The sequence below is a fragment of the Salvia hispanica genome, chromosome 2, assembly GCF_023119035.1.
Source record: "Salvia hispanica cultivar TCC Black 2014 chromosome 2, UniMelb_Shisp_WGS_1.0, whole genome shotgun sequence".
Classification (NCBI taxonomy): Eukaryota; Viridiplantae; Streptophyta; class Magnoliopsida; order Lamiales; family Lamiaceae; genus Salvia; species Salvia hispanica.
In genome coordinates, this window is record NC_062966.1 from 35,746,958 (window position 1) to 35,757,421 (window position 10,464).

Genomic DNA, 10,464 nt, shown 5'->3' on the forward strand with positions numbered 1-10,464 from the left:
TTACATTTCTTAAAACCCGTGCCCCGGTCAAACCGGGACGAATTTTCGTGGACGGAGGGAGTAACAAGCAATGATCATTGAGATACTTATTGAGCAGTCAATAAATTGCATTCAATTACTAATTTTTAATTCATCATGAGAAAATAAGAGGAAAAAAAATCGTACCTATAGAAAAAGTTACAGGAACTCAGTAGTTTTTTTCCATTCCTATCTATAGAAAAAGTCATCTAACACAATTCAAAGAGTAAACATGGTACATCATCTGTATTGACCTAACTGGCATCTTTCACAGTTTTTGACATTCATTGTACATAAATATCGTTACCTAAATTTTATAGTCCTATAATTAGCCCAACACTCAGCAGCGGTGATTCACCAAACAAATTAATGCAACTGTCACATTTAATTCAGCAACTACATACTACTACTATGATATACTAGTATATCACATTTACTAAGCCATATCACTCACTCTCAATGCAGTAGTAGCAATGGCTGTGTTACCTCAAAATCCACTTTTCTCTTCTCCATTTCATCTCAAATCAAAGAGATGTGAAATGCCGAGGCTCGACCACCTCAGACGCCGTGATTTGTCGATGAGATCGTCGTCCACGGTTCAACTTAACCGTCCCCTCATTCGTCTCCCCATTACTTGTCCCACACAGGTTTTTTTCCTCCTTTTCAACCTCTTCAGTTTTGGACTTGGAATTACATAAATTTGATCTTTGATGTGTTTGTTGTTTTAAGTTGATGGAGTGTTTGCTGAATAAGGAGGATTTGAGTGAAGAGGAAGCTGAGGCATCACTTCACTTCTTGCTCAACAATGGCAATGATGCTTTGATTAGTGCTTTTCTTGTTCTCCTCAGAGCCAAAGGCGACACCTTTGAAGAAGTCTCTCTCTCTCTCTCTCCACACACACATACACACTCGCCATTAGTAATAGCTAAAATCTGCATTTTTAACATTTTTCTCAATTTTGCCATGACGAAATATTCCAGTTTTCTATTTGTTGTTGATTTGGTGCACACGTGTTTCAAACTAACGGCGTGGATGAGTTTTCCAGTTTCACCCAAATTGAGAAAATTGAGAAAAATGTTTAAATTCATGGTTTCTACGGCCGATTTTTAAAGTTGTGAGACGAACTAGATATTAACTCTAATTCATGAAATTCTTTTGGCAATTTGCCATCTTCTATGTTGGAAAATGAAGGTTGTGGGTATGGCGAGGGCTATGATGAAATGTTGCAAAAAGGTAGAAGGGTTGGGAAATGCAGTGGACATAGTGGGGACTGGTGGTGATGGAGCCAACACGGTTAATATCTCAACCGGTGCAGCAATTCTTGCTGCTGCTTCTGGTGCCAAGGTTGCAAAGGTGTGACTTCTACTGATGAAAACACAAGTATATCGAAACATGCTAACGTGCTAAGGAGATTGAGATGTGTTTACCCTGTTTCTTTTTCCACAGCAAGGGAATAGGTCGAGCTCTTCGGCCTGTGGAAGTGCAGATGTTTTGGAAGCACTAGGAGTCGCCATTGACAACGACCCTAAGGTTAGTCCCCTCAAGGCTATGATGCCAACGCTATGATCACTCCAATATTGTTGTTTGAAAGGCTGCCATAGATTAGGTAGGACAATGTAATGTTATAGGCTAGTAGTGAGCACAAACTAAAGAGAAGCTATGGTTTCTACGAATTAGGGGGTGAAAAGATGTGTGGAAGAAGTCGGGATTGGATTCATGATGTCTCCAAACTATCATCCTGCGATGAAGACATTTGCTCCGGTGAGGAGAAAGCTGGGAGTGAAGACTGTTTTTAACACCCTAGGTCCGATGTTAAACCCAGCGTGTGTTCCTTTCTCCGTGGTTGGGGTGTACAGAGCAGACATGGTAAGCTATATTTGTTTGGAAAAAGGAGTGTGATTTTCTGCTACATTTGATGTTACGCCTCGTGTGAACTAACACGGGACCGAATTGGATAGGTGAGTAAGATGGCTAAAGCACTACAGTTATATGGGATGAAAAGAGCTCTGGTTGTTCATTGTGAGGGTTTAGATGAAATGAGTCCACTAGGTATAATTCTCAAACTTAAAGCATTAGACTCGTCTTCGCCATGCCTGCTAGCTTTCTTTTGTTAACGATTTCAGTTCTAGCAGGGCCAGGAGTGGTGTATGATGTTACAGCCGAAAAGATAGAGAAATTTAGTTTTGACCCTTGTAAGAACTTCATCTCTCTACAATTTTTCACTTGATTGCAACTCTCACTTGTAGTCCGCGTATTCTCAGTAAAAAATTGACCTTGAACTCGCAGTGGACTTTGGCATTCCTCGCTGCACCTTAGGAGATTTGCGAGGCGGGGGCCCAAAATATAATGCTGAGATACTAAGGCGCACGCTGGCTGGTGAGAAAGGAGCCATTGCAGATGCACTTGTAAGTTATTTAAATGCTTTCTTCGACATAATCACTCAACTCAGTCACCTAACTAGCGGGAATCTTGTGCCTGACCGCGTGGCTACATACTCATGTTTATCAGAAAAACAATGTGATCTAGAAGATCCTACCTGACTATGTTAACCAGTTGCTAAGAAGAGACTGTTACAGGTCTTAAATGCAGCTGCTGCATTATTGGTTGGTGGGAATGTCCGCGACCTAGGGGAAGGGATAGCTCTAGCACGTGAAACACACCAACTGGGAAAAGCTCTAGACACTCTTGACCGCTGGATTAGTGTCTCAAATGTAAGTTAGGTATTACATAGTTCTGTAATTGTAATTACTTCGTGTGTTCTAGTTTTTAATCTTGGATAGCCTGGTTCTCACAGAAGGTGAAAGAAGCTAGAGCCATGGCTGTAGTGTAAGGTTAGAGTGTCTTACAACAGTATAGCATGTGTAACAAAGAATGTGTATGGTGTGACCATAGTTCACAATTTCTACTATAAAAAAGAGCTTTTATTTCAACAACGTAATATGCATCAAAAATCTTGATTTATTTCATATTTTAGGCAAACAGAGTACAACATAATCATAAATACTAGTATCATACTAATAACATAAAACTGTGAGGTCTACAGTATCATGACATTTGTAAGTATTGAGCATAATTGAAGTTGATTGATACTCTAAATAGAAGCTTTAGCACCTCCTGAGGTTTCAGCTTTGGCAACTGCACCAACTTCAGTCAGCAACGGGACGAGCTTTCCACCACCATGCAGTGCGATGGTTGCTGCAAAATACACGAATATGGCGTGAAACAGAGTACACCAAGTATGCAAATTCACAAACACAGAATGGTAAGGTAGTGTCGAATACCATCGCATCCACCTATGTGCTTGCCACCAATGAACACATTTGGCACGGTCCGCTGCCCAGTCCATTGAGCCAGAGCGGATTGCATTTCACTTCCATCATCTTCATTGAACATACCAGGTCTCAGTAATACAGTATTTTCATTGATAACCATGAAAAGTGCAACATAAACATGACTTGGAGACAAATAAATAGACAAATCATTAAAAATGGAAACAAGAACATGAATGGAGAGAATTCGAAGCAGCAAAATAGGCCTGATAAGAGTATTTTTTTCCAATATGATTTTAATGATCTTATCAAATTATGCTACCAATATAATCAGAAATTATCTTCACGAAAAAGCAAAGTAATCAGGCGAAAGAAGAACGGACGAACCTTCAACATTCAGCTCAATGACCTTGAAGGAGGCGCCGAGCTCCTTCAGCAATCTCTTCACCGTCGCGCAGTAAGAACAGTATGTTTTGCTGATCAACAGAAAATGCTCGTTTCATTAAAAACAGATTAACATAACTTCTCTCATAATCATGAATATATAAACCCCTCCAAACACTATCCCTCAAATCCTCAATCACAACATTAATAACCTAAATTATCCATCAATTTCGATTCCGAGATAATCGAATACAATTACACCTCACTCAATTCATATGCATATACACGCGCAGTAAGAACGCCACGAATCAACAGAAAATACTCGTCTCAATTAAAAAACAGATCCACAGACAATCATGGATAGAGACACAACACTATCTCTTATCTTCAATCACGCCACTAATAACCTAAAAATTCTCCATCAATTTCAATTCCTAGATAATCGAATACAATTACACCTCGCTCAATTCACATTCACATGCATATAGTGTGTGTATAAGTATAACAACGAGCGTAAGAGAGAGAGGACCTGAAGATGACGACGGGGGCTGAATCAGCGATTTCTTTGGCTTTGGGAAGCGCCATTTTTGTCTGTGATGAAGCTCGAATTGAAATGGAATTCTGGAATATGAGCTGACGCGGTAGAGCTAGACGACGTTATATATGTAGTGGTAGAATTATTTAATGTAATGGCAAATTGCATTAAATTATTTGGGCCAAAAATTTGAAATCTCTATGTTTCTTATAATTAAAGAAACAAAACGAGGTCCACTTTTCTTTATTGCATGTGAATACACGTCAACAAATATGGCCATCGTATACTTTTTTTACCCACTATCGAATAAATAATTGAGTTTTAATAAAGTCAATGAATATTTTGAATTTACATTCTTCTTCGATTTTTTTTTTTTTTTTGCACTAACAAAAATATTATTATGATCAGATGACAAATTTAGAGTTTCCAATGTCTTCATTTCTAGTTGCAAGATAATATGGTTGCCTTTTATTCTACAGATGTGATTATGAACGTGTAAATTTAAAAAAATACTAATAATTTAATAAAATATGATAGTTGAATTGAATTATATTTCCGCAGAAGAATTAGATTTTGACATCATGCCCACGAATGCACATACGTATTCGACTGTAGAATCCATGAACAAATTGTCAAGTTCTGAAACTTTTCAACGTTTTGATCCTTGTAACCAAATTATTTAGAATATTTGAAAAAAATTATTATTCACTCTTAAAAGTAAATTTGAAAGAAATAAAGTAATGCTGCCCAGTTTTACACCCCATTGCCAATCAGTTTGATTTTTTCATTTTGAATTATGTTATTCCTTTTTTTTCACAAATGCTAAATAGGAACCACATATCTCTAGATAAAAGAGAAATAAATTATGCCTACAAAAGAAAAGAAAAGACGTATGTAAATCAATATATACAGGGCCATGTTTTTCACTGTAAGCTAATTACACTGATTCCATTGATATTTTAGTTGAAACTGAGAGGGTGCATATCACATTCACATAACATGTACCGAAACTACAGCATATGAATTTTCACTTCGACTCGAGATTTTGTGCAATGGCGTCGATAAAGTCTTCGGTGCTCAAGTAAAACGCCCTCGAAACCCTTCATATGAAACACGTGATTTAGATATGCTCGCAAATGGCAATTGCATTCAGAGTAATGAGAATCAATCAAGGAGGGAGACCATATCGTGTAGTCAGAACGAGTAGGTAAAACTTACGAAGATCAGTCACCAAATCGTCTGATTGTCAAACGTTCATGTTTTTGAGCAAATGACCATAACAACTGCTTCAGTTGAGCATAAAGATGTTCTTTAAGTGCTTCGGAATTTTATGGAAGTGTTTTGTAACAGAAACCGAGCTATGAATCCATTTGAGTATGCGTAAGCCAAATTATAATTGTATAAACAGAGAATACACGACTTACTTTGGCCTGTGGATTTGAAGAGAAAGATCTTTAGTCATCTTTCCAGATTCCACAGTCCCGATGCACGCTTCTTCTGGCAGTTTTTCATTAGCATCGAGCTTGGCTCTGATAGAGATGTCCAAATGTGTGATTAACCAAAATTTAAGATTTTTGTAAACAAAATCCATTCAGATCAACAAGGTCAGGGACACGGGTTGTCTGAACGGGAAGGGGATGTGAAGTTCACAAGATTCATAAAGAGGGGTCATCCAAACAAAATTAGAAAAACATAGCAAAAACTTAACTATGTTATAATCCTTGCGTCCATGCAAATATAGAGGCAATACTGTTGGTGCAGTCCCGTGAGCAGCCTCTGCTTCTAATGTTTTTCCATCACCGGACAACTGCAAAGCAATGCAATTGTTAGCCAAAGAAAGGTTTTATATAATACACCAAGTTATAGCCGAAGAACAAAGAGAACCAAATCCTGCATCGAGAAAAGAATATCAGCCAACCTTCAGCAATGGACTAGAAGGCATGACTAGTGTAGCATTAGCATATCTGAAGAAGCTCCAATCATAATTACTAACCTCTATTTGAAATGGGTCACTCACCCCTAAAAAGGCTTTATAAGGGGCAGGGTTATCCACTCTTATATAGATGAGATAGGATCGTCTCCGTGTCGATGTGGAACAAGATTTATAGCTTTAACACCCCCACCTGTGGGCTGGAATGATACATCGAACTTCCATCACGTGGGTAGGCAAGAGAAAGCCCAAACTATGTGATTGAATAAATCCTCCTCTATCTATTGCAGGTCAAGGGCTCCTTGCCTCCCCCTTCTTCAAACTCCGATTCGTATTTTTCATAGAGAAATCTCATATCTAAGGGATTCCTCGGTAAAAGCCGAAGAAGCAATGTAACTCGATCATTATCGAACGGACTGCAATCTTTTTCGGTCCGTGAAGATCCCATCAGAGTGTCTTCTACTTCTAATAGGCGTGATAAAATCTATCATCGACTTGAGCGCGCTCTGATACCATATTAGAGATGGGCCAAAGATGCATCTATATCGAGTCCAGATTCTCTATTCTTTTTTCATTCAGTAGGTGAAACCATCCTTGGCGTAAGACCACTCGTCCAACATTTCTGTCAATCGTGAATGCTTTATATCATAGTGTTAACAAGCGTATGCACTCCACACTTTTTCAATACCAGACCGTGTATGTTCAGCAAGTACTCCTTTGCTTTTAGAGGTGCAGCGTCTCTTATCCAATGTTATCAACTATAACTGCGTAAGGCAATCCTTTATCCATTCAGCCAAATTGTTGTTCTGTCTTCTTATCTGAATGGCCTTAGATATCTCACCAACTCCGGCCCTCTTAACCGAATCTCAGTTAACAGCGTCTGATGCATCAGACATCTTCTTGTTCTGATATTTGGAGTGACAATCTTTCATATCATTCAGAAGTGCAAGATTTTGTTTTTTCTTGGTTCACATCCTCAAGGTTTTATCTTCTTTAACATATGATTCCCTTTATGCAAAACACTGCCTGAATTTCTCGAAAATATAGCAGCTAGCAACATGAAGGTCGGGCTTGAAATCGCATCATTCACGTTTTGTGCAAGATATGCTCCAACTATAGAGTTCATGACCGAACCTTTCCACTCAGAAATTTTTTTTTCACCTTGGATGTAATTCATGTGTGACATAAACAACTCAATCTGGCTATCCAATAATGATAGTACTTCGAATGCAGTGGAGAGCGTGATGAAAAGTACTATCATTATTGGACAGTCAAGCATAAATCATATCCAAGGTGAAAGAAAATTTTCTAAGAGGAAAGGTTCGGTTATGGACTCTATAGTTGGAGCATAACTTGCACATAACGTGAATGATGCAATTTCAAGTCCGGCCTTCATGTTGCTAGCTGCTATATTTTCGAGAAATTCAAACAGTATTGTGCATGAGGGGAAACGAGTTAAACAGGTTAAAGAAGATAAAACTTTGAGGATGTGAACCAAGAAAAAACACAACCCTGCACTTCTGAATGATATGAAAGATTACCACTCCAAAATCAGAACGAGAAGAAGATGTTTAAGGCATCAGACGCTGTTGACTAGGATTCAGTTAGGAGGGCCGGAGTTGGTGAGATATCTAAGGCCATTCAGATAAGAGGACAGAACAACAATTTGGCTGAAAGGATAAAGGATTGTCTTACGGAGTTAGTTGATAACTTCGGGAGCAAGGATATGGAGTGGATAAGAGACGTTCCGCCTCTAAAAGCAAATGAGTATTTGCTGAACATATACGGGTTGGGATTGAAAAGTGTGGAGTGTATACGCTTGTTAACACTACGACATAAAGCATTCCCGATTGAAAAATGTTGAATGAGTGGTCTTACGCCTATGATGGTTTCACCTGCTGAATGAAAAAGGAATAGAGAATCCGAAGATGGACTCGATACCGATGAATCTTTAGCCCATTTCTAATAACCTCAACCAATTCAAGTGCTACTATTGCAACTACAAACCACGGTAGTATAAATTAGAGAACAATTATAATATCATGACCTAACTCAAGACATCATCTAACATATTCAATCTCGTAGGAAGATATTCCAAAACAAGCAAATACTAGGCAAACTTACTCATATGCAGCTTCTTGCACTCTCAACTGTAACAGTGGCATCACGATTCAATATCCCCAACGGCGGCGGCTGGAGAGGGGGAATCGTGGGTTTTATAACTTTAAAACCCCATTTGCATCTAATATGATGTGTTAAATAACTTAAAAAAAGATTGTATTTTCCCTCATCTAAAAAATTGTATTTTTTCCTATAAACAAATCTATCTAGGGCAATTTAAATAGAAGAGAGATGCTGAAAAATATTAATTGCCATTAAAATAAATATTTGTAATATTGTAACGGTTATCTTACAAAGACCGAAGCAAATCTCATAGTATTATTGAAATAGTTCTCCATCTATACACGCTATCAATAATTGGAGAAATGAAGATAGTAATAGTAACGATAAAATTTGGTTAGCATAATTAAATACTGCATTTAATAATCATAATTTATGCAAATTATATTATAAGATTCGTGCGTTACTTGGAATACAATGGGCCAAAATTGCTTAAATTTAGTTTTTTTTTTCGGTAATTACCAAGGGTATCCACCGACGGTTCCAGTGACTATTTCCACACGCTCATTTGTAGGCACTCTTTTAAGATTGTAATTTTAATTTTGGTCTATAAATACATGATCTTTCATTGTATATTTTCAGTGTAAACGTTAGATAAATTTCATTACTTCATTCAACTCCAGTAGCAGATGATGATAGTTCTCCTGCAACCGTCAGTAGAGACGGAGGAAGTGGATATAAAGTCCTATGAGAGAGTGAAAGGCGACGAACCGAAGACACGAGTCAAAGGCCGTGGGGAGAGATTTGTGTGAGAGAAGGTGAAATTTGAGGATCATTCTATGTTCAAGTGAAATTAGTTCATATATAATTTATTTATTTTTTTTGTTAATATTAATTTGTTTAATTTTTTATTAGTTTTCTTTTAATTTTTTTCGTCGTAGCTATAATAGTTCTTTTTTTACAAATTAAGAAATCACAAATGCTGACTATCAATAATATACTGCATAATGCTTTGCAACTTCGTCATTTCTATAGTTTTCATGCAAAGAAAACACCCAAATTCAACGAAATGACAAAGGAAGCAAAGAAGATGAACATAAAATACTCCCTCCGTCCCTGAATACTTGACACAGTTTGTCATTTCGATCCGACCCCGAATACTTGACACAGTTCACTTTTTTCATTTTTGGTAGTGGACCTCATATTCCACTAACTCATTCCTACTCACATTTATTATAAAACTAGATACTTTAAGAGTAGGACCCACATCCCACCAACTTTTCAACTCACTTTCCATTACATTTCTTAAAACTCGTACCGGGTCAAATCGTATCAAGTTTTCGAGGACGGGGGAGTATCAAATATCATATTATTTTCACGCACATGCAAAATTCATCAATTTGTTGAAGAGTCAACTGTTACTCACAAATAAACAGGTAAAATAAGTCGTGGCGCTTTTATGTTGTTTATTTGTAGTTTGTATTTTATTATTTCCTTTTCTTTATTTGCTATTGTTATTGTTGTATTGTTTTATTGCTCTAAAGTCAAGTTTTATTTAAAGATAAGTTTTTCCTTTATTTTATAAACTATTGTTTTATTGCTCTAATATCAAGTTTTCTTTACAATTTACAATGTGTGTTTTTTTATTTATTTTGTAATTCATCATTTTAACTTTTCATGGTGATATCAATGTCCTCCTAAAATTCTTTAGTTATATATATATATATATATCTATAGAGTCCTATTATCCACAAATCCACTCTTAAAGACCGAACCACCGAACCCTACCAAATTAGGGCTTTTAGACCTAGTTTTTTATGGATAAAATACAGAAATTTATAAATTATTTTCGCCTTCATCACGAGCCTATTTTAATTCATCCGAAGGTAAATAAGTCATACTAACATGTTACGAAGATTTAACTTCGTTCCAGAATGTATTACTTCATTCCAGTAGGTTTTTACTTCATTCTATTGAGTTTTTACTTCATTCCAGTAGGTTTTTACTTCATTTCAGTACGTAAATGTGGTTTCGCCGTTGCGTGCCGGTCTTTCTCTCTACAATATCTATCACCAACGCCATGACGCTAATATGGTTTAATAAACACATTGAATAATGTAATAAATTGTTGGAATGAAGTATGTGTAGAAGCATTTGAAGTACAGAATGAAGTAATAAACCTATATAATGAAGTAACATGGGCTAGT

At 37.0% G+C, this 10,464-nt stretch overlaps 2 protein-coding genes and 1 long non-coding RNA gene across 5 annotated transcripts; 1 reads left to right on the top strand and 2 right to left on the bottom strand.

The window, feature by feature from the left end:
- Positions 1-455: 455 nt before the first annotated feature.
- LOC125203430 (anthranilate phosphoribosyltransferase, chloroplastic-like) lies at positions 456-2,951 on the top strand. 2 transcript variants are annotated; one of them, XM_048101768.1, is made up of 10 exons: positions 457-665; positions 748-891; positions 1,210-1,371; positions 1,465-1,548; positions 1,696-1,884; positions 1,977-2,067; positions 2,151-2,210; positions 2,305-2,423; positions 2,595-2,729; positions 2,813-2,951. In XM_048101768.1, exons 1-10 carry the CDS (start codon positions 492-494, stop codon positions 2,846-2,848), a joined length of 1,194 nt encoding a protein of 397 aa, XP_047957725.1. In that variant the 5' UTR covers positions 457-491; the 3' UTR covers positions 2,849-2,951. The 2 variants fall into 2 exon arrangements, with proteins under 2 accessions (XP_047957726.1, XP_047957725.1); XM_048101769.1 differs by lacking the exon at positions 2,813-2,951 and having other exon boundaries at positions 456-665; positions 2,527-2,668.
- A 7-nt stretch (positions 2,952-2,958) lies between these two features.
- Positions 2,959-4,355, bottom strand: LOC125203431 (glutaredoxin-like). Its single transcript, XM_048101770.1, has 4 exons — positions 4,201-4,355; positions 3,675-3,763; positions 3,300-3,398; positions 2,959-3,213 (listed from the first exon to the last, which is right to left on the bottom strand). Exons 1-4 carry the CDS (start codon positions 4,254-4,256, stop codon positions 3,110-3,112), a joined length of 348 nt encoding a protein of 115 aa, XP_047957727.1. The 5' UTR covers positions 4,257-4,355; the 3' UTR covers positions 2,959-3,109.
- A 724-nt stretch (positions 4,356-5,079) lies between these two features.
- Positions 5,080-8,366, bottom strand: LOC125204564. 2 transcript variants are annotated; one of them, XR_007173587.1, is made up of 5 exons: positions 8,261-8,366; positions 6,200-8,135; positions 5,915-6,013; positions 5,631-5,735; positions 5,080-5,306 (listed from the first exon to the last, which is right to left on the bottom strand). It is a non-coding gene; the product is annotated as an uncharacterized LOC125204564 (long non-coding RNA). The 2 variants fall into 2 exon arrangements; XR_007173586.1 differs by having other exon boundaries at positions 6,125-8,135.
- Positions 8,367-10,464: the final 2,098 nt, after the last annotated feature.

Excerpts from the sequence above, each read along its gene's own strand:
- LOC125203431 (XM_048101770.1), bottom strand. The coding sequence starts at position 4,256 with ATGGCGCTTCCCAAAGCCAAAGAAATCGCTGATTCAGCCCCCGTCGTC. Across the intron at positions 3,764-4,200 it reads GCCCCCGTCGTCATCTTCAG|CAAAACATACTGTTCTTACT; the intron begins GTCCTCTCTCTC and ends TCTGTTGATCAG. Across the intron at positions 3,399-3,674 it reads CATTGAGCTGAATGTTGAAG|ATGATGGAAGTGAAATGCAA; the intron begins GTTCGTCCGTTC and ends TGTTCAATGAAG.
- LOC125203430 (XM_048101768.1), top strand. The coding sequence starts at position 492 with ATGGCTGTGTTACCTCAAAATCCACTTTTCTCTTCTCCATTTCATCTC. Across the intron at positions 2,068-2,150 it reads AGATGAAATGAGTCCACTAG|GGCCAGGAGTGGTGTATGAT; the intron begins GTATAATTCTCA and ends CAGTTCTAGCAG. Across the intron at positions 2,424-2,594 it reads GAGCCATTGCAGATGCACTT|GTCTTAAATGCAGCTGCTGC; the intron begins GTAAGTTATTTA and ends AGACTGTTACAG.